At 44.7% G+C, this 23,052-nt stretch overlaps 1 protein-coding gene across 1 annotated transcript; it reads right to left on the bottom strand.

Annotated features, from left to right (window-relative positions):
* Positions 1 to 11,663: 11,663 nt before the first annotated feature.
* Positions 11,664 to 22,016, bottom strand: AMER2 (APC membrane recruitment protein 2). The gene is made up of 2 exons (XM_035326154.1): positions 20,938 to 22,016; positions 11,664 to 20,763 (listed from the first exon to the last, which is right to left on the bottom strand). Exons 1-2 carry the CDS (start codon positions 21,926 to 21,928, stop codon positions 19,895 to 19,897), a joined length of 1,860 nt encoding a protein of 619 aa, XP_035182045.1. The 5' UTR covers positions 21,929 to 22,016; the 3' UTR covers positions 11,664 to 19,894.
* Between the last annotated feature and the right edge of the window lie 1,036 nt (positions 22,017 to 23,052).

Below are 23,052 nucleotides of genomic sequence, written 5' to 3'. Positions count from 1 at the left end.
CTACATGCCTCTTTCTGCACCTTTTGTTCAACAAGCCATTGAACTTTTCCTGTCCCCAGCCCCATGACGTTTCTACCCCTGCATACATCCTGTGGAGCTGTGTGGGGAATGGAGCACATTGGGGTGCAGGATGAGTGCGCAGCAGGGGAAGACAGCAGCATCTAGTCAGAGCACGCATCAGGGAGCTGACTTTATGAGGCCGGGAGGTAGCAGCTTGCAGGCAGAGGTTGATCTGTCCGTGTCTGCCATCCGTCTGTCCTGTCGTGCCAGATGCCAAGGTCAGTTCCTGGCACTGGGCTCCTGGGCTTGCCTGGCTCCAGGGAGGAAGGAAATGCTGCCAAAAACATTCCTACTGCTCCTCCTGTTCCTCAGTAGACACATGGGTGTAGGATGGGTCTACAAACTGAAGTTGTGTAGGGGCAATCTGGTGTGAAATTCAGTGGGGACATGCATTTACTCAGGATAATACCACCAACCTTTCTGACCAAGGATGTGTAGATTTGGCCTTGTCCTCATATGGTAGTTTCAGGGACTCCTGCATGCTTTGGGGGGCTTTCTGTGGTGTTGAGGAGAACTGAGATCTCTGGTAGAAGAAACAGTAATGGCTCGGAAGTGTTGTTGAGCTCCAAATGGGGCTTGTATTGCAGATGATGGATCAATAAATGGGAAAGGAAGAATCAGACCACGTCCTGCTGCCTCAGACAACCTGCTTGGACAGACAGTGCTTCAGGTGCTACCTGGTAAAACCAGCCAAAAAATGCTTGATTCCAGCTCCTTTCCATCAGCCTCAGCTGCAAAGAGAAAACAGGTTATAGAGAGGCCCAACAACAATGTACATGGCTGAAGGGAGTTGAAAACCATCTCACCTGGCTGAGCGATTCCTTCTCCTATGGTCTTAGTTGCACCAAAGATTGATGACAGCGGCTGTCATCCAAAAAGGGCTGTCCCTGGAGAGGCATGGCAACATTGCACGTCATGTACAGTCGGCTTTGTTGCAACAGACAAGAGCCGTCAGAGAAAACTTCCCAAACAGCACGCTGAGTCCTCTTTAGCCCTCTCCTGCAGAGCTAGTGCAGAGCTCCCAGGTGCTGGGCAATGGCTCACATTGCCCACACGGCTGCATCTAATTCAACCCCAAACCTAATCTGGGGCCCAGGCTCCCCCTCACCATTTATGTGTTGAGTCTACACACACAACCCAAGCACCTGTGGGGGACAGGAGTGAAGCGAGTTGTGCTTGGAGGCACTGGGCGGCATGGGATGCCCGGCTGCTCCCTCACGGGTGAGCTGGCCTGTGACGGCCGCACAGGCTGACAGCAGAGCACAGTGTGGAGATTAATTGCTTCTAATGAGCAGCACCGCAGCCCTCAGAAAAGGGCTAACTGGGGACTGCTGATGAAATGATAACACTTTAACCCTCTGTGGTGTTGGTCCCTGTGCTAGGAGCTTTTTGGGAATCCCATTACCATGACTGGAAAGGAGAGTTTCTGCAGAGCATTGGCCTGGATTTGCACCTCCATAAAGAACCTGGGTTTGGGTTTCTGCTATGTGGCAGAGCTGCATGAAATGACTTTGTCTCTCTCCCCCTTTCTTTTTTTCCCTTCTCTCTCTTCCTCTTTTTCTCTCCTTTTTATGCACATAGTTCATATAAAAGAAGAAAAACAAACAAAAAAAAAATGAAAGAGAAGATCCCTGAGCCAGCACAGCTATCTGAGCTAGCCCTTCACACACCACAGAACCACAGAATGGTTGAGGCTGGGAGACACTTCTGGAGGTTGCCTTGTCCATCCCCCCCACTGAAGCAAGACCACTACAGAAGGTTGCCCAGATGTAGGGGCAAGGAAAGGAAGGAAACCCGCAGGTTCTCCATCCACCTGCAGCACCACGAGCCGGTGTCCTTTTACCCTCCAAGCAGAGCCAGAGGGAGGTCCCCACACAGGGAGGACTAGCCACCACGGTGGCCATTCCCTCCCAGATCCCAGGGAGATGGAAGGAGAGGAGTAAATTAGGTTTTCACAAAACGAGTGTTTGTAGTTTCAGGGGCAGAGGAAGAGCCAAAAATTTGGTAGTCTGAGTTAAACACAGGCAATGCTCTCGCCAGGGAAAAGAAAACTGGGAAGAAAAAGAGTCAACGATTGAGTTGTGGCAGCTTTGTGGAAAATCACCACAGCTTTTCATTGTTGTTTTCATTTTGGGGCTGACCTAGTTTTTTACATGATGAAAAGGTGGGGGCGTTACAGAGCTGCAGAGAACTGAGCTGGCCCAGGCTGAGAAGAACCACAGTCTGGGGAAAATTTTATCATTTTATCATTTAACTCAACCCAAACTGAACTTGTTGGGAAACTGCATTTGCTGGACCTTGCTTTGTCTTTAGGGACATGGGCAAAGCACCTTTTCTGAGAGCAGAGCACAGGGAGGATGATGAGGGGAGCCCTGGGAGGCAGTCAGTCACAACAGCTGGTTCCGGGCAGATGTCCAGCATACAGAGACTGGTGACAACAGAGCCTACAAAGTAGGGCAGCGAGTCACTAATCTCAAATAAAAATAAAAATAAAATAAATGCGGAAAAAGCTGAAGGTCTGTGGTGTGATTTTTATTTGGACATGTTCACCTTTCTCTCTGATCCAAGACCCAAGGACAAGAAATTCTTTTCAAGAAATCTTGAGTTACAACCATTCCAAACTCCTTTGTCTGGTTCAACAGTTACTCCATAAATCTTTCCTAAGGTTACCTAGTTTGGATAATAGACTTGGGATTGTTAATGGTTTTCTGAAAACAAGAGAGGATGCTTTACTCCACCAGATTGGTTTTATGCTCAGAGACCACAGGTCATGTAGTGACAGGAACTGCAGCTTAGCTATTAACCAAGAGTTTCCACTGAACAAAGGGTTTCCCAAGTCATCTAAGCTAAAAATACAAAATTTTGGAGCTTTTATTGTTAAAGTAATTTATGGCATTTAAATCACAAATCATGTAAAATATATGTGTTGCAGACTTTTTTAACATACATAACAATCATGTTTGTACATAGATGAGACAATATTTCAATCAATTTCAATGCTTTGGTGTCCAAGTAACTCAACTCCAAGGTGTAACATTTATCTTTATAAAGTAATATAATTTTAAAATGATTCTTTACTCTAATCAAATTGTTTGTAAAAGCAATTTACTAAAAAAGTTCCTCTAGAGATAGAAGCTACATGTTTGACTAGGGCAGCTTACAGGGTGATATCTTTTTGTGCAACAGACAGCTGCTCTAGAGCACCCTAAGCTCATCCTTATTTTTAAAGGTGGTAATAAAAACAGAGCAGACTATTGCATAGCAAACGTTTCCTTAAATAACATATTGTATTATAAAATCTCAGAGAAAAAATAGGAAAATCTTACATGCAAGAGTAGCTGCGTAACCAAGAATTGCTTGGTTTGTTTTAGTTTTTCTCTCCAAGCATTATCGATGAAGAATGTGCTTTTAAGAAACTACAGACTAATGCATGGACAAGGGGAAAATGTCCTCCTACAACAAATAAGACATCTCTCATTAGCAAACTGCCTGAGTGCTACTATAAGGCATTAGTGCAGCTGGCACAGCTCCCGAGAATAGAATTATTCATTGCCATGGTTACCCATGCTAGAAATATTATCCTCCACAATCGTTGTAAACAAAGATCCTTTCACAACGGTATAAAAATCAGAGCACTTGAAGCAATTAAAGGAAATTATAAAATTGTACAGAAGTCAAAGTTGTGCCCTGCAAGCGCAGCAGCTTTTCTAACACTGGGGGGGTTTCAAAGCCCTCTGGGAAGAGCTGAGCCTCTCCCGGCCTCAGCGAGGTGTGAAGCTGAGGGGCTGCCCTCAGGAGGCAGGGTCTCACTGCTGGGACCCCCGGGAGCAAACCAGCCCTGCTGTGGGTATGTGGCACTCAGCATGGGTGTGCTTCTTGAACCACACAGGAGGGGCTGGTAACAGCTGCAGCAAGGGGGATAAGTGGTAGGAAGTTATCACTTGTCTTGGTGATGAATAATATCACAGAACTAATGCGCTTCAGGTGATCCAAAGCAATGTGCCTAGTGGAGGATGGTCCCCAGAGCCAGCGGGGGCTTGGACAGGAATACCAGCCACAAATAGGGCTCCTCTCCTGCACCCAGAGCAGCTGGAGCAGAAGATGCTTCAGCAAGTGACTTCTGTGCTGTGCAGCACAAGCAGGGCAGCCAAGGAGACTGCCGCAGCGCTGCTGTGTCCTCAGCTCAGTTCACAGCAGCCAGAGTTGAGGCAAGAGGCAAGAGCCTGGCACAGGCTGCCCAGAGAGGTTGTGGGGTCTCCTCCTTGGGGATCTCCAAAAGATGCCTGGACATGGTACTGGGCAGCCTGTTCTGGGTGTCCCTGCTTGGGCAGGGGTGGGATAATTCTGGACAGAGCATTAATACCTACTGTGGTGGTTTTACTCAGTTGTGTGGCTGGGCTCCACCACAAACGGTCTCTCACTCCCCCTCCTCAAAGAGGAACGGGGAGAAAATACGATGAAAAGGGCTCAAGAGTTGAGATAAGGACAAGTAATTATTGTGATAGTCAAAACTGACTCAGCATAGGGAGATAGTAAGATTTATTGCCTGTTACTAACAAGCTAATGAAGAGAGAAACAAAGGAAAGAAACCAAAAACACCTTCCCCCCCATCCACTCTCTTCCACCTCCTCCCCCCGAGCTGCGCAGGGGAACGGGGGAATGGGGGTTATGGTCAGTCTCTAGCGCTTCTTCTCCGCTGCTCCTTCTCGGTCCCTCTCGTCCCCTGTGCTGTGGGGTCCCTCCCACGGGATGCAGTCCTTGCTGAACTGATCCAGCGTGGGCTGCCCACAGGCAGCAGCCCTTCAAGAACTGCTCCAGATATGGGTCCGTACCACAGGGTCCATCCCTCGGGAGCAAACTTCTCCAACCTGGGTCCCCCACGGGCAGCAGCTCCTGCCAGGTCACCTGCTCCTGCGTGGTCTCCTCCATGGGCTGCAGCGTGGAACCCTGCTCCACCGTGGTACTCCATGGGCTGCAGGGGGACAGCCTGCTTCACCATGGTCCTCACCACAGGCCGCAGGGGACTTCTGCTCCGGCGCCTGGAGCACCTCTCCCCCTCCTTCTGCACTGACCTTGGCACCTGCAAGGCTGTTCCTCACTCCTCTCACTCTCCCAGCTGCTGTGTGGCGCAGCGTTTTTTTTTCCCCGTCTTAAATCTGCTCTCACAGAGGTGCAAAACAACATCACTTATTGGCTCAGCTCTGGTCAGCAGTGGGGCCCTTACCAAACATGGGGCAGCTTCTAGATCCTTCTCACAGAAGCCACCCCTATGGCCCCCTGCTACCAAAGCCTTGCCACGTAAACTCACTATACCTATGAGGAGACCCAAGAGGTAAGATGAGAAGCCCTCAGGATACTGCTCTGGGACCAAAAAACAGTCACTGAAATAGAACCCACAGCAAAACCTTGTTAAATTAACTAGCATATCTCCCTTGGGATATAACATCTAATGAGCATGCCTCGGCACAGGTGATGCACCAGGGAGCTGAAGCAACATCTTGCCCGCACCATGATGCTGCTGGTGGCTGCTGCCCAATGGTCCAGCCAAAGCAGCACCCAGCTCTTGAATGCTGACCCTTGAAACACAGAGGGAGAATAAACCCAAGAAAAAAATACCCAAGCACAAAACACCACATGATTTTGAAAGAAATGCTTTTGGGATTAGGTTTTCCAGTATGTCTGTTCCACAACACAATGCTCTTGTGCAACCCAGCTGGGCAGCCAGCGCAAGGGAGATCTCTTTTATCTCCAGACTAATATCCCTAAAAATAAAATTGACTTTCCTCTTTGTAAATGAATGAGTCCTGAATAAGTAATGAGGTAACTTCAACCAACCTCACGGTGACATCGTGCACCTCACCAGGATGGTTTCCTTCTCTTATCTTTCTTTTTGAGGCTGCCCAATTAAAAAAGGATTACATACCACATCAGACTTCCTCGGCATTTCTCTCAGATCTTGTAGGGGTCTTTTTTCTTTCTCTGTTAGTAGAGCATGATTGATGTGTGGAACCTCATAGCCACAGGATATTATTGAAGCAAAGAACCACAAAAGAGTCTCTAAAAGTGAGTATTTATGCAAATGGGAATAATTTATTCTGTAGTAACAAGAGATACAAATAACTTTTATCAAAACAGAGACAAACCACTACCTGAAGTTAATGCGGTGCCTCTTCTGCCAACCAGGTGCTGCACAACTACCCACTATAGGGCCTTTGTGTCATCATAAAATACCTCCTCTGCTGACAGCTGCTGTTAGCAATAGACTGCCTGATCGGGTGGGGCACCAGTTGAACCAATATATCAGTTCCTACACTGCCCTTTTCCAGAGACATTGAGTCACTTTCTGAGGCTCAACACCAGGCTCGTCAGATCTCAAGGACGTCTGCTTTCTGGTTGTGTGGCGAGAGCAATGAGCAACTGCTGCTCCAATCCCAAGTCAAAAAGTGGAAGTGAGGAAGGAAGCAAAACACCCCTGTAGGACTGGCATTCAAATCACCCTGTATGAGAGGCATTACTCCCTAGTCTGATGTTTCTTCAATCAGTTTCATAAAATTGTCTGTGGCAATCAGCAAAAGCAGTGCAGGGCACAGCAGAAATGCCACCTGGTCTCAAGAGCATTTGTAGCCAGGTATAGGGACAGGTGTATTAACATCTCACATCACTTCACAGACAGTGGGGTAAACCACGAAGGATTTAGCCCCGCAAAGCCTCTCCTGCAGCAGAGTCATTGACATCCCCTTTTAGAGGTGGAAAAAGCAAAGAGGTGCAGTTTTGTGCTGAAGGTCACAGAGAACATGTGTAAAGGTATATCATAACCCGCAGTCCCCTGCCCTGCTCTCCAACCGCTCTCCTCCTTCCCCAGACATGTCAAACGCTCCTGTAACAGCACCAGGACGCCTCGTGAAGCCATGCAGAAAAGCTCTAGGGAGGAGAGAGTAAGTTCAGCGAAGTGGATTGAGACAAGGAAACAAGCAGCCTGCAAAGCTCAACAAAGTGCTCTTTGCCTCTGCTCAGCAGCTGGGGCTGTTACTGTCCCACCAGGGCATTGGCAGTCCTCACTGCATGGGGGCACATCTCCAGCGGGAAGGTCTGGAACAGCCTGGGAGCTGCAGCTTGGTCCCTACCCCCTTAAAGAAGCATGAGGTGATGTGCTCCCACACGTCATCCGACCGCAGAGAAACAGATGTGACAGGGTAACACTGAAATAAATGTCCCAGTGGGGGAAAGAGGAATTGGGGAGCTTGTTAAGAAGCCTGTTGCCATCTGGAAGGCAGGGAAAGGCAGGCATCTGTGAAAAAGTGGTATCTCTGGGGAAAGCCCGGGCAAACACAGCTGGCCCAGCAAGACGAAAGGATGGGAACTAGCTGGTAGGCCTGCCTGGCCCTGGAAATCAGAGCAGAGGGTGAAGAGAGGGTTGGTTTTCATTTTCTTGAGACTTCAGAGTGTGTAGCAGAATCTAAACTAATCACCTTCTGCCAATTGTTGTCCTTGGCACCAACAGTAACTTTGTGGCCCAAAGGGTTTAACTGAAGATACAAGGGGGGAAATGAGAGCACATTGGACTCTTGATTTGCTAATAGGAGTCTTTTGTGCTGTCTGTTGGTTCATAGCCATCTCCTGGGTCTTAACCCTTTACTCCTTAGTTGCCATGAAAACAGGCGGTCTTCCTTGACTATGCATCTTATTTTTCAGAGGTAAGAACCGTTCTCTTTGAGCTTTCCCTAAGCTCCCATCATTGGTGTTAAATCTAGGGCATGGAGAGGGAAGAGGAGACCTATGCCATGGTAACAGATGCCTTTGAATTAATAATTGGTTTTCTAGTAACTGATAGTTTCTGTAATGCAGCCCAGTTAACACCAGCTTCACACTGGCCTTCTCTTATGGAAACGAAGGACAAAAGCCTTTTGCTTTTGGTTAGTCATGTAAATCCTCCGATGAAGCCTATTCTAACAGAAGGATAGTAAAAGGCTGTGCTATAAATAGTGCTGAGTGTTTGCCTGAGCTCAAGCAGAAATGTAAGGTTTCATGGCTCGGATTGAGGATCCCAATTGTTTCGGAGCCAGGGGCTGACATTTGCCTTTGTGCTTGTGCTCTGATGTCTGTTTTGTTTTCCAATACAGTCATTTATTTTAAATCAGTCTGAATACATGTTACATCTTGAGAGAGAATTAAGGTTCAGCATAGACAAGTCAACTTAACCATGTAATCTGGTCCAAGTGTTTTTTCATAAAACTTGCAGATTTATGGGGTTTTCTTTCAGAACCTATAAGAAAAACAACTGCAGGCAAATTCGACATCATGTAGTGATCACAGACAGAAATATTCTAAGCCTCTAAGAAAGCATCAATAGGCAGTGCTGCAAGGGGTGCAAGCACCCTTTATGCAGCTACTGCGTAGGAGCTTTTCTTCCTGATTTGGATGAAGCTGTTCAGATGCAGTGGCTGCATAATCAGACCCCAAATATGGCATGATAATGACTGCATATGCTTTAATTTTAAGGGTCAAAAGTCTAATTTACTGTCACAGGGAAAAAAAAAAAAAAAAAAAAAAAGTTTGTAAGGAAAAGAATAGCAGGAATAGCAGGATTGATTTCTTCACTGTGAGTGCTTTTGTTTGATTTGTTATCTGTCAGTAAACAAAATGTATTAGTGCAGAATGTGAAGGGTGGAAACAGAAGGACAGAGGTAGATGTAATGTATTCCTACTGTAAAGATAGATTAAGACTGGTTGGATTTGGGGATGTTTTTATTTTCTCTTAAGAAATATTCAAACAATCTGGTTTCTGTTACTCTCTTATTTCTGATCCTCTACATCATTTTAATAGAATAGATGTTCTTCATGCCCACTTTAGGTTTTAGCCAGTATCTTCACAGCCATAACCAAGGGCAGGTTTTTCACTAACCATATTTACTAAGACACATTCATCTACATTTATTCAAAACCATTTTATTGCAAAATTTGGTTGTATTTTCATCTTTTCAGGTGAACAAATATAGCTCGGCAGGAACAGAAGAGATGTGCTTCACATGACATACAGATTCAGTGTAATTTCTGTCCTTGAGATACTGTGGGTTTTGTTTACTTTGCATTCTGCAAATTGCCCTACCTGCTCCCAGGAGCTCAGCACCGCTTGTTCCCATGCTGTCATTTCCTGCAGCTGAAGAGTACCAATACCCCAGTTCTACTGAGCATCTTTGTTTTTGTCCACCCTTTAAAAAGCAAAACAAACAAAAAACAGCAAACAAACAACAACAAGAAAAAGAAGCAGCTAAAAATGAAAGATGGTTTAAACTGGACACGCAATTACTTATGGAAAATCCCGCCATTAAATATCCCACCAACTCTGCTATCTGATGTGGTATCTGTAATGCCTCCACAATTTCAGCATCTGCATCTGAATTCCAAATAATACCAACAATGAAGGCTGACAAAGAGCCTGTCCCTGACTCGTACCGTGATGCACAGGTTATTTATTATCAGCAAGGATTATTTGTTAATCTTTGGAGTAGCCACAGGAGTTCAACTTCCACAAACTCCAGTCATTTCCTCCTTGCACTTGTCTAGTTCTATTTAAAATGTTAGCTAGGGACTCTGTTTCCATCCATACCTTTTAAAACAACTGGTTTACTTAAGCTGGAAAAACACACACAGCAGTCAAGGACAAGTCCTCATTAGTGAGAACAAGAGACCTCCTGTTCCCAGCATCTAACTGAGTGTCTGAGTCAAGTGCTCAGGGTTTTTACAGAGCAAAAGGGGTGATGTGTCATTAGAAGCAAGTTCTTGCTCCTCATCTGCCACAGCAGCATCCACGGCTGCTGAAATAACCCTTCGCAGAAACCTTGGAGCCTCCCTCCCACCCCCTTTGGGGACTGTGGAATGGTTTTAATTGGAAGCAGATGTGCAATGTGGTAGGTAGGAGCAGGCGTCTGCTCAATGTGAGCCCCATGAAAACAAATTCTGTATGATCACTTCAGAAGGGAATACCGTGATTCAAAGGAAAAGATTTAAAATGAGACTAGTAGTCTCTCACAATCAGTTGCCTGGTCAATTAATCTTGCCAATATTTCTTGCCAATTATTAGGATTCAAGAATATTTTCTTCTCTTGCTGGATAGCTTTGCAGAAATGGATGGAGCATTCAGCTTCAATGAATTGGCCACAGGAAGATTTCCAGGCCACCTTTTCCTTTGCAAACCCTTTAGGACCTCCAATTTTCCAGTAAGATGGCTATGGAGAAGTACTATCGGGAATGACTGATCTGGTTATTACTTGGGAAGGAACTTTTAGCTGAATAATAGAAACTCAGCATCTAGATTTCAAAAAAAATAATAATAATTTTTGAGCCAGGTCTTCTGGTTTTGTTCCTTTTTTTTTTTTTTTTTTCTTTTCCCCATCAGAGTGGATCTGCCAGCCTACTGTAGTCTGCTTTTGTGGAATGTGTTAAGAGCTGCATCACACATAAGCAGTTATCAAGATTCACGAGGCTGTACTTTTGCTTTACACTTCATTGCAACCCCTCTGGCCTTCAAAAACCCAGTAGCTATACTTGGACAAAAGCAAGGTAGTCACTAGACAATCATCTACAGTAGGGATTAATTTAAACAGCAAATCTTCTATTTCCAGATGCATAGGATAAAAGACATGAAAGTGCAATAGGGAACATAGGCTGAGAAGGCCTGAATGTAAAATTGTTTGTGCATTAAATCACTGTGAAAACATTTCTTCAGCCTCATTCCAGCTACTGGAAAGAGGAGTTATGCTTTGTGAGCATAGGGTCAGTTTATACTGTGTCACCATGTCCTGCTCTTTACTTGCATAATAACCTTTCTCATGCCTTTTGTTTTGTTGTTCATTGAAAATGTTCAAGCAGATTTTATCTCGGTTCTTATCCTGTAAGGTTCAGTATCTTACATGGGCGTGTTTAACAAGGGGGAGGCTTTTTGAACCTCAGCTGAGCTAAGAAACTGAACTTAAGGGTTAAAACTAGACTGATACAAATGCTTTAAGCATCTTTGAAATGCATGAAATGAAGAGAAAGTTGCAAAATCGAGGTTCTACAAAGTGTCACTTCATAGTCATAGTGGTCAAGTCCCAGCTTTTGGACTGACTTTTCTAGATCTTATGACAAAACTGCAGCTCCAAAGTTGTGTGTGAAGAGAACCAGCTTCCCTGCTGGCTTCCCAACTAGGAAGAGGACCACGAAGCGAAGATGATTTGAAAGACAGAATGAGACTTGGTCCACTTCCATCGTCTCGGTGATTTAAAGGTAAACAAAACAAAACAAATAATTAAAAAAAAAAAACCACTGATGAAACAGCAGAAGACCAAAACTCACTCAGATTTATGAAAGCCGTACCCTAAGTAGCAAATTTAATCTAGTTATTTTGTGATGTTATTAGTAAAACAGCTAAAGGCATTTCTACATTGAAATGAAAGTGCACACATGCCCAAGTATTCTCTTTTATGCTATTTTGGGGACACAATTCTCCAATGTCTTGCTTTCATAAGCCTAGTGATTTCCAGTGCACTGAATAGATCAAATCTAGCTCTGAATAAATCAACTCTAGCTCCAACTTGAACATCAAAAAGTAACCTCCACGTTCATCAATGAAAAGTGACAACCAATTTTATTAACTGTATTCATTATAACACATAATATGACAGTGGAAATATTTTTCTCTGTACGATTTTTGAATGGAAGAAAAGTGCAGTTAGTCTGAGTTCCTTACATTCATTAGAAGCAAGACTATTGAAACCATCAACATTTACAATGACACATAAGCAAACACCAGAACCAGTGCCAATAAATACGCAGGGTATCAAAATAAATATTTACAGAATAAAAAATAAAATAAACACTGATTAAGTATATCCTCGTGAACTGTCAGGGAGAAAAAAAAAAAAAATATATCTATTGCTATCAGTTAGGTTTTCCATATGTTGAGAATACAGATACCATGCTTTTGGCTGGGACAGAGTTGATTCAAGGAGACACTAATTTACTGAAGTTTGCAGAGGTGGAAAGGAGCAGAGTATGTCTAACAGTCTGTTACAACAACACCCCCTGGAGCAGCCTGATCTTGTACTCTGAAAAAGTTGGTGCACACAGCCTCACCGGATCATTCACAACCCTTTTAGATAAGAAGAGCAGGGAGGTCTGGCTTTATTCGCTCATTATCTCGAGCAGGTCATATGCTGCCTTCCTGGGGGTGGCCGACAAAAAACATGAGGGAAAAATGTAATAAGCAATGATCCATCAGCTATAATATGACTAGTAAAAACAGACTGAGTGACTTCTAACAGGACACATCTGTCCCTTTCGGCACATAGGAAAGCCCAAGAGCATCAGTTTGTCAGAAGCAGTGTGGAACAGCCCCTGCTGCATTTTCCTCAGGCACACCATGATATTTCACCAGAGCTGGGCTGTGATAATAGACTGAAGCCGTTCTGTAATTTCTGCACTTACTGAATCTGTGTTTTCCACCAACCACATTCATATCTCATTCCCCATTTCAACAGGGCTAGAAGCCATGACTCTAGAGCTTTCCTGAGACAGACAGCTGACAAAGGGAACAAGGAAAAATCAAATGGGCCAAATTATGGGGTCCTCACTCAGTCTTAACACCAGCCACCACTGCTAATAGATCTAGTGGTTTCAGAGGGAGTGCTGGTGGACGGAGATACTGCAATCTGTCCCGTGGCAGAAGATTTACGTAAGTTTTGCACAAAGGTAACAGCTTTTATCTTGCTCCATCTTTTGAAAGCAGGCTAACATTGCTTCTATCAAGCCATGTGCTGCAGAAGGTTACATGTGCCTTACTTAGGATTTGGTGCTGCTGCTGCTGCAACCCAGAGCACTTGCACCCAGTTTGTCCTTGGTCTACATTTAACTCTCTTTTTCCACCAGCACCAGCAGTTCAGCCCTTGTTTCATCCCATCTCCCAAGCACCATATCAACCCTTTTGCCCCAGTGCATCGCTGGCCCTGGCTTTTCCTGCTGCTGCTGCTGTCCTGTCTGGCAGATGCCCACCTTGCACTCCCCTGGGACACGTGGAAAGGGACAGATGACAAACTCTCCCATGATCCGTGGGGTGCAGGTAAGTTGTGGGCAGACCTTCCTGTGGGCTGCCATTAACTAGGAAGCCTCACCAGAGGCATAGCTTTTACATTTTAAGGTCAGGCTTAATTCAAAGCAGATGTAGCCAATTTTCTTTTACGAGCATATTATGTTCAAAGCCTCCAATGCATCTGTATAAAAATCCCATGGAAACAATCTGATACTGAAAGAGCAACTGTTTTGATGCAACATCATTCAAAATAATAAAAAAGCTGGTCTAGTTCTTACCACTCAGTTCCCTGTGTGTTGTTCTCCCTTAAAACAGATTTAAGATGTTGCTGTGAAACAATAAAATGGAGGGATAATCATTTACCATATAAAAAAACAAGAGCAATGACACCATAAGCAGGGGTTTTAGTGCTCTGGAAAGGATCTGGTCCTGTTTTTGCCGTCACAAGTTAAATTAAGGAAGGCAGTGATTGTGTTAGCTGTAATTTAAACATGCTGAGCACTGGAGTTATGTGCAGGAGTGGTTGCTTGTTAAGATGGAAAAACAATGGAAAGACATGTTTTGCATTTAGATCAGTGAAAGTACAACTACAGTAATATCAAAGACTGCACAATCACCTGAATAATGTTCATCTCTTAGAAAAAGGGAAGACTTATTTAAGTAATACTTCCTATTTCCTTCAAAATTAAGAGACTAAAGACCTTCTCCAGTTCTTACTGGAGACTATGGAAGATTTACCACAGCAGGAACTGGGCCTTAGAAAGAGATTGTCAGATTTTGTTGGCAAATGCCAAAATGCTGCTTTTCTATCTTTGTGCCCATAGCTACATTAGCTTCTATTTCAGAGCACTGCTTGGATGTGATATTACAGGCAAAGCAATTTTCTTTTAGCCATTGCTAAAAGAAGCCTCTGAGCAGAACAATTTATACTCCTTGCCCTGTGAAGTATATAACCTTTTCCTCTTTCCAGTACACCTTTGGGTCTATTTATTTAAGTATATACAGAAAGGAAAAAGAAAAGCAGCTCTTACCAAAGATAAAGAAAATCTGGGCACAGTCTCCATAACAAACAGCCTCCAGGCTTTTCCACAAGCATGACATGCTTCCCTGCTAGATTTGCTAAATTGTGCAAAACAGAGAAGTGGAGGGATATATTCCACTTTGCAAAATAGCACTCAACATCCTCACCCACGTGTATGAGATCACACAGCAGACATCTCCATTTTAAATATCTTTGCAACTTGTTCTGAAAGAGAATTCATTTTTTTCCAGACTAAGAAGCAGGAGCAAAGCCCTCACGAAGAATACACGGGCAGCAGCTCCTGCTTTCTAGTGATGGAGGGTTGGGGCAAAAATCTGTTTCCCAAGCTATTGCAGTACAGCTGAGAGGGAACAGGAGACAGAGTGGGGAAAAAAAATAATAAAATGTGGTCCCAGGCAATAGTTTTGGATGGAGAAGCCCTCTAAGGTAGGAAGAGCTTTAACCACATGCTTTTACAGGAGTAAAGGCACCCAGGATGTGGCTTGGGTGGTTACAGCTCTTATTCCTTTGCATATGGCAGTGGTTCTTCCATTTTCCTCTACAACACAGACATAGGAAACAGCAATCAATGCTGACCTTGCCCACTGAGATGCTCACAGGAAGATAAGACGTGAGCTAACAATGAGCTAAAAAATTACCTGTAAATCAGATTAAAACTCAGCTGTACCCCAAGAGCAAACAGCTGGATAGATTCAGATACCTCCTACTCACAGTAAACATCCCACCCCTCTTCAGTGGGAGGGAGGGATGCTCTGTGGGGACCAGTCCCAGGCCACTGAAGGATGACTGACAGTGTATTCCCAGTATCATATCTCAGAAGAGTCAGTCATTGTGCAGTTCTGTGAGGACAAATGGGGTTATGTCATTGTAGTGAAAACATAAACAAAGCAAACAAACAAAAAAGCACAAACCAAAACCAGAGGAAAAATGAAAAAAATGAAAACCGAACATTAAAAAAAAAAAAAAAATACTGCAGAAACCATTATGTGCAAATTCTGCCAAGACTCATTTCTGCAGCGTCTTTAAGTTGGTGTCAGTTTGCTTTTCCAAGACAGGAGTCTCAGCCTTTCATATTAATAACTATGAAGCTACATTTTCAGGCCACCTTGCTTGAAGTCCCACATTATCGCTGTTAGATAACCGTCTGCCTTGTAAGTGGCTATTGTTGCCGTGAACTGTCTCTCTCATACCATTATCTTGCTGAAAAGCCTTTTCTGAAAGTAGTCCATTAGAGCAGCCAAAAAAAAACCTCAGAGCATGGCCATGTAGCAGAATCAATGGCTCCCTTTGATGTGCAAGCTCAGTCAGTGCTACAAATTTAAAAACAACTAGGTTTTGCTTTGCTAAGCAAAGCCTGTTAATTTGGCTCATCTGCACTTACAGCATCTTACTGAAAATGCCATCTGTATTTTGTTGAAGACTTTGGTGCAATATTCGCTTAGCTTAGATAAATAATTTAGTAAGATTCATTAAAAAATAATCAGTGAATTAATTTTCATAGTGTACATCTGTGCATGTAATTTTTAAAATTCAGTCCTCTACTACCGTGAATGGTGGTAAGGATGGTCACAGTGGATGAAAGAAATGCTGGTGATTGATGGGATAAGACTGAACATAGATTTTCTTATTCTAGTCATGTAATTTCTTCTGAAACCTATTACATGTGTTTGAGTCCTATTACTGGCAAGAGCAAAATGCATATGCACTAAAAGGAACGTAAGACCCTTTATGTCTGTTGCAGGCCACACATATAGTACAGAAAACTTTACTCCTATCATGACAAAAGAAGTCCACAAAAACATCATTTCATGCTACCAAATTGAAATCTTTTGTGCTGAAATATAGGACAGGAATGTATACCACTGAAATCACTGTAGATAGCTATAAAACGCTACACAATATATAGACATAGCCGAAGAACATACAAAATTTACCAGCAGTGACTTGAAAGTGCAAGGAGTATATAGAACTAAATGCCAAGTTCTGATCTATAAAATCCTTTATGAACTTACAAGCTGGTCATTACAAAGCATCACTCAGACCACAAAACAATGAAGAAAGCAATGAAACAAAACTATTCTTGAAGAAAATCAAAACAATTACAGAACTGGGAATGTTATCTTTGGGACTCAGAACACCATTTCTACCTTGATACCTACCAAAGCCAAGGAAAATATATGCCTGAACACAGTAATATAAATAAGGATGCAAACCACCACTGAATGCCTCGGGACTATTATTACCTCTTGATGTCTCAGCCTCTAAATCCAGCAAGCCATTAACTGTTTGTTGTTAGGCATCGCACAGCATTTTACAGGGATCTTTCAGGAATTAAATATAGGTGTAAAGAAAGCCTTTGAACCTCCTTTCAGTGATTGTTTTAGGCATTGTGTGGAGTTATACAAATATATTTCTAGGAAAATTGAAAGCCCTAATAAATATTACATTTTCTATTACCTTTTGAAATACTAACATAGATGGCTTGAAGACAAAAGTGAGTTTTATAAATACAAAGTTAATCTGAGCATTAAATTGTGTTTTTACTCTCACACGACCATTACCCTGAATCAATGTCATCATGTCATGACGATCCAAAACACTGACACCCTACTACAAGTTCCTTTCCCATTTTCCTTATCCTGTCAGGATATGATTGTCCTTAAAATATGTACATAGCAAGCAGCCAAACAAACCGACGGGAGATCTGCAACATGTACTTGCACTAGGTATGCGACAGAGAGTGACCAGAGGGCACCTGGCCTCGCGGGTAAGCGTGGCCATGCTCCCAGCCCATGCTGGGCAGCCAGCCCAGGACCTCCTGCTCGGCACCGGGGTTAGCACGGAGCAGGAAGCTGCGCGCCAGCATGCAGGGGAAGGAGGGAAAATGGGGCAGAAAAAAAAGAGAGAGAGAAAATGAAGGGAAGCCAAAGCATTTTAATGATGATTCTTGTTAGTCGTTACGTGAGAGGGAGCTAGGCTAGTGTTACTCTATTGGTTTCTTGATACATACATGCCACAATGCAAACAAAATGCATACGATGAACAATTGCCACACACAAGTCCTGTAGGGATGGTAGCTGACATCTTCAAGTGATTCAAAGGATGCACCACTGATACTACCTGCAATCCATGCTTCCAGTTTTTATGGTATTATCCAAGCCCACCACATCCTCCCGCCCTCTCAACTTCCAGTACCCTATAGAATCTCCCTGTACAATTTGTGCATGAAACAAAATGGGGAATTACGATTTTTCTGCAGAGTTGTCATGCAGGGAAAGACATGTCCCTTACAGTCAAATGGAAACAGAAGAACAGAAAAATAGGATGTTAGGCTTAGGGGCGAACACCAGGATAATATTCCACGTTCTGTACATTCATCCCTTTGAGGGTATTTCAGCTTTAACTTTCTAAAATGCACAAGCAGAGTCAGGCCAAATGCAAACCCCCTTCTCAGGCAGAGGAAATAATCACCAGCGTGTTTTGAGTTATATTTAAGGTACATCCCCTCTATCCATGCATGGGAGTGTGCATGCGTGTCCGTCTTTGCACGGGTGGAAGTGTGCAGGGTGTGCATGTCTGCCTGTGTGCATGTACGTTAGGAGGAGGTGCGCTCTGACTACACATGCATATGTACAACGTGTCTGTGTGAGTAGGCATGTAGGAAACCACACGCATATATGTCATAAAGAAAACGTATAGAATAATCTTTGAAGTGTATTAAGGTTCTTAAACCATGAAAACAGGGACAGATGAGAAAACTAACACTTTCTCCCTATTCACTGGGGTGTTGCAGTTCAGTATTAAATCCTGCAGTCATTTCAACCCTAAATGCCAATTTTACTCTTGTGACTTATCAAGCCATCACCCCAGTGAACTACACATATAAAACATTCTTATTATTGTGTTTCCTGGCTTTTTATGGTTTATCTATAACCTTAATATCCTTCAAATGTATATTGTGTATATTTATTTTCCTTTTTTCTTTCAGTTTAAGACACAATAAAACCAACTCCTATGTAAGATCAGACCCATTAGCTTCAGTTATGTGAATTTAGGATTCTCTGCATAATATAGACATGTATATTTTTAAAATGTATATTATTTGTCAGATACACTGGAGTATATATTTTATATTAATTGTGGTCTGATGATTAAATACTTATATCAAAATATTTTGTAAATACATAATATTTACCTTTAGACTTCAGTGATTTTTTTGGAGCTTTTTCAGTGTATCATAAAAATATGTCCTCAGGCACATTAAAACCCTATTAAATTTCTTGGAAATGTTGTCAATGCCCATGTATAGTAGCCACTATTCAAAAACATCCTGGCCATTAATACATTTCTCCTAAGATCCAAGCTCATCAGACCATTTTATGGACCATTAGCTTACCATATTTCTTTTTCTCTCTTAAAGTAAAATTATTCTGACATTATTTAGAATGAAAATAAAAAGCAACAAGAACCCAGACTTTCTTTAAATAGTCAAAAACTAATTTTATATATTTTTAAAAATAATAATTAAAAAACATGTTTATTACCTGGGTTCCTTCTCTGTAAGGTTTAAGCCCAGAGCAACTTTGTCTAAACCCCTGAAAATAGAGGTTTGCAATGTCAGCGCTGTCAGAACCTCAGCTCTGACACACGGAATGTGCCACTGGAATTAAATCAGCACTTCAGACTTACTTATCTGGGGATGCATGAGCCCATACAAAACAGAGTTTTGCTCTAATTTAAGGTACTTACACAAAGTTCTATCACTTTAGAACTGTAAAATTATCTACCTATAAAAACTAACTTTTGTTTAAACTCTAGATAATACAGACAGGTGTTTTTTCTTTTTATAAAAAATCTGTAGCATTGAGTAAATCTGCTAAAATATGTATATATTTACACATGGCAAGCAAGTTATTGTATAAATGTGAACAGTGTGTATATATTGGCATTTAGTAAAATGTTTCCCTGAACCTGATTGTATGCATTATCGGACAAGTATTGATGTAAACATCTGAACCTACGTCAGGTGTCTCTGTTACCCAGTTACATTAGAGTAGATCAAAACCAACCAAACAGACAGAAATAAAAATATGTTTTCCTGCTAGACAAGTCCACCTAACGCCTTAGTTAGCTACTGCACATGAGTCAGTCAAGTCTGCTGCTGAGCAGTGCTCTCATTCCCACATCAGGTAAAATACCTGTTAGGTTATTTGTTTTTTGCTTGGCATTTTTTCCCAATATCTTGTAGAGCAAACACCATTTTTGGAGCCAGGCACCCACCCTCCACTCCTCCCCCAGAAATGACTAAAAGATAAGTGTAGTGGAGAACCTCTCATGTCGCTCCTTTTGTAACTCTGTTCCCTTGAAGAACTCATGGCACTGCTTTGGATGAGGGAAGATGCTCTTTTAGGTTCATAATCCAAGTCCTGCTTCCACAAAGGCATGTAAAATGAACCTCCCCAGTGTTTAGTGCTGTGAAAAAAGATACAAATGTAAAAAAAAAAAATAATAAAAAAAAATGCTTGGAAAGAAGTTGACTTTTTGTGTACAGCCATACAGTACTATAAGAAGGGATTCAGAAGTGCAGGCCCATGGAGTACTGTTGAAGTAAGCCTTTTAGGTGCCTTTCTTCAGGTGATGCAAAACGAATTCATTATTTGTGGTCTTCTATGCAGATTTTCACACACCAACCTTGCTGTCCAAATTTGTCTCCACCTGCTATTCAATTATTTTTTGGCACTGTCCTGGTACGTGGCAGCTTTCACCGTTGTCCCTGCTAAGCCCCTGTTACTAACCCGGCGTACCAGTACTTTAGAGACAGGGATTTTTGTTCTGTGCATCTCACTTTTGGCCAGGTGATGGTGTGCAACATGATGGCTGTTACTCGTGTCTGTTCCATGGCTGGCTGGATGTGATGCGAGGTGTTTAATGCTGATGGGTATTTTGGAGTCCTTCATTGTGCTTGAGGGTGTTTTCAGTGAGCAGGTAGTCGTTATTGGAGACACGGGCTTGGAGCGTGGCACACAGGTGACCCCTTCGTCTGGAGGCTTCCCTGGTGGGTTTTCATCTGGCTCAGCATAGAGGTCATAGAGTGCATCCCCACTGTAGCTGTCCCTGGGAATGGTCTCCTTCTGGATGCTCGTGGTACTATCTTCCTCAGGACCAGGGGTGGTGGAATCCCAGTAGCCCTCATCACTGTTTGGGACACCCTCATGCTGCTCCTTCTCCCTGCCCTTCTGCTCCTCTTTGTGGTTGAGGTGAATAGGGATCTGGTTGAAGCCACCACGTTTCACCGCCACTCTGTTCTGGGCCCCCTCAGTACCTCGGTTCTCCTTCAGCCCCTCGGGCATCTTTGTCCCTCCTCCTCCTCCTGTTTGGGTCTCTTCTGTCTGCGACAGCATATCCCAGAACTCCTGGAGGTATGTATCATCCACCTGCTCCGGGCTGGCCATCTCCTCCCCTCCTCCTTGGTAGGCCACCATGGTGGGGTGTTTCTTGGAGGCACCCAGCTTGCTGACCCCGGGGGTGCTCTTCTCGCAGCCTCCACTCCCGCCGCCCACATCCTCCTCATGGTCCGCAATAATATCTCCGCAGCCTGTAAGAGAGTCAAAGCTTTTCAGTGAAGTCACGTCAGCAAACATCAAACAAATACGATCAATCGATTGCTCTGAGGGTGGATCAATAGAGGAAGGGTCAGGGGCGGCTGCCATCTCTTGACCACTATCACAGTGAGGTTCAACAGGGGGAATAGTCGTTATTGGAATGTCACCTGTTATGGCCGCATCCTTCGCAGTCCCAACCTCTCCAGCACCTGGGTCCGGTCGCTCGTGGCAGAGCTCCTCGGGTCGCCTTCCAGCAGTGGCAGGGTCCTCCCCGGGGGGGGTTCTGCTGTCCCGCGACTCCCCACCTCCCACCTGGGGCTCCTCGGCTGAGGTGTGCTTCTCATGCAGTGATTCGAGACCGATGTCTCCTGTGCTGTTTGGAGTTTCAGACAAAGGTTTTGGCGTCTCCTCTTTGATGCACTCCAAGCTGGCAGTCAGAGACCCCGGCATAATGAGACCGGACTGGATTTCCGAGGCTTCCCCCCTCTCCTCCTTGCCGTTTTTGTCCTTTTTATGCCATCGCATGCTGCTGAAGATCCCTTTCAGCCCCTTCTTTTGTCTGCCGCCAGCCCGCTGATCCGCATTCTCTGCCTTGCCGTTCTCTGTCGTCCTCCCGTTCTTCCTCAGCAGGGAGAAGAAGCTGTGCGACTTCGCCACCGAGCTGCCGGGGGAGACGCTGAGGCTGCCGGCCGCCCGGCTCTGAGCATCCTTGCTTTGCGGATCGCCACCACCCTGGTCCTCCTTCTTGCTGCTCTCCAGCACGGCGTCGGCCAAGCCATCGTGCGTCCTGCTCCGCACCATCCCCGCTTTGCTCGCGCCCTTCCCCTCCCCACCTTTGCTCCTCACCCCAAAGATGCTCGGCATGGTGCCCCCGGATTTCCTCCTCTTGAACAATTTGAAGGCGGTTTTGTTAATCTTCCCCGACGGCTGCTCGGCGGCCGGGGGCTCGGCACAGTCGCAATGCGAGTCCATGACTGCCGCCACCGCGTCCCCGCCGCGGCCTCCTCGCCGCCACCGCCCCGGTGGTGCCCGGTGGTGCTGTGCCTCACTGACAGCCCCGCCGCCGCTCCCGCTGCCGCCCTCCCATCTCCATGGCAACCCGGAGGGGGCTAAGCAGCTTTCCTCCACCGCCGTGGGCCTGCGCCAGGCCGCTGTCATCCACTCTCAATCAACCTGAGCCGCCGCAGCCACGCCGGCAGCGCCCCTTCCTCCACCCCCTCCCCAAAAGGGTTTATATAACTTAACCCGTGTCGTCCTGCACGGCTCGCCGCCTCACGCAGCCTGCCATGGCGGATGGGTGCTGAGGGAGGACCTCATGCCAAAAACAGCCGTGGCATGGACCCCTGCCTCTCCCTGGTGCCCAAGACCCCCACCGCCGGTGAACAGCGGCTGCTTGCTTCTCCTGCTGGAGGTTTAACATGGCACACAAGCCTTTACCCACACCCCGCATCCACTGCATGTGGTCACAGTGCCCGCTTCGTGGCCACAGGGCACTGCCACCAGGGCTGTGGTGGCACAGCCACATCAGGGTGGCACGCTGGCCACAGACCCCTCTCACTAGCTGCAAATCTACTCCAGATGCAAAGCAAATTAACCCAGCCTGCCAAGTCCTGGGTAACCTGCTTCAGGTGGTCCTGCTGAAGCAGGGGGTAGGACCAGGTGACCCCCAGAGGTGCCTTCTCCCCTCAGCCACCCTGTGATTTGGAGCTCCAAACTGGCTCGGCGGCACCGCCACCACAGCACGATGGAGGCAGGGCTGTTTCAGGCTGGGAGCCATCATCTGCACCCAGCTGTGGAGGAGACCTGCTTTCAGCTGGAGCTGTTGCAGCCCATGGACCCTGGCTGCCGGATGGCAACTCTATGGAGTTAGTCTGGGTTCCTCCAAGCAGAAGCACTTGTCTGGGTTTTTAAATAGCTCTAAACACAACTGGGAACCACTACAGAGAAGCTGTATCCCCACCCTCTGGCTATGGGCTAAGTCCTGGTGCCTTTGAAATTAGTAAAAGCTTTTGCTGTTGACTTCACAGTTTGGAAGAATTAGTTGGTTGGATGTTGTTTTTTTGTTGTTGTTGTTTTGTTTGGTTTGTTTTTTGTTGTTGTTGTTTTTTTTCTTTCTATGACATCATCAGACATTCATTGCACTGTCCCATGAGAATAGGTTGAATTATCTGTTGTGAATAATTTATGCAGTGAATTTAGCCCTTTTTCTGATCATGTATAAAAAGTTCCATTTGCATTCACAATCGCTGCATGTTCAATAAGATTTTGACTGGAAGAGGAGG

Source organism: Oxyura jamaicensis, chromosome 1 (assembly GCF_011077185.1).
Source record: "Oxyura jamaicensis isolate SHBP4307 breed ruddy duck chromosome 1, BPBGC_Ojam_1.0, whole genome shotgun sequence".
Taxonomy (NCBI): domain Eukaryota; kingdom Metazoa; phylum Chordata; class Aves; order Anseriformes; family Anatidae; genus Oxyura; species Oxyura jamaicensis.
This window is presented reverse-complemented; position numbering and strand designations above follow the sequence as displayed.

Excerpts from the sequence above, each read along its gene's own strand:
- AMER2 (XM_035326154.1), bottom strand. The coding sequence starts at position 21,928 with ATGACAGCGGCCTGGCGCAGGCCCACGGCGGTGGAGGAAAGCTGCTTA. Across the intron at positions 20,764-20,937 it reads GAAGGATGCGGCCATAACAG|GCTGCGGAGATATTATTGCG; the intron begins GTGACATTCCAA and ends ACTCTCTTACAG.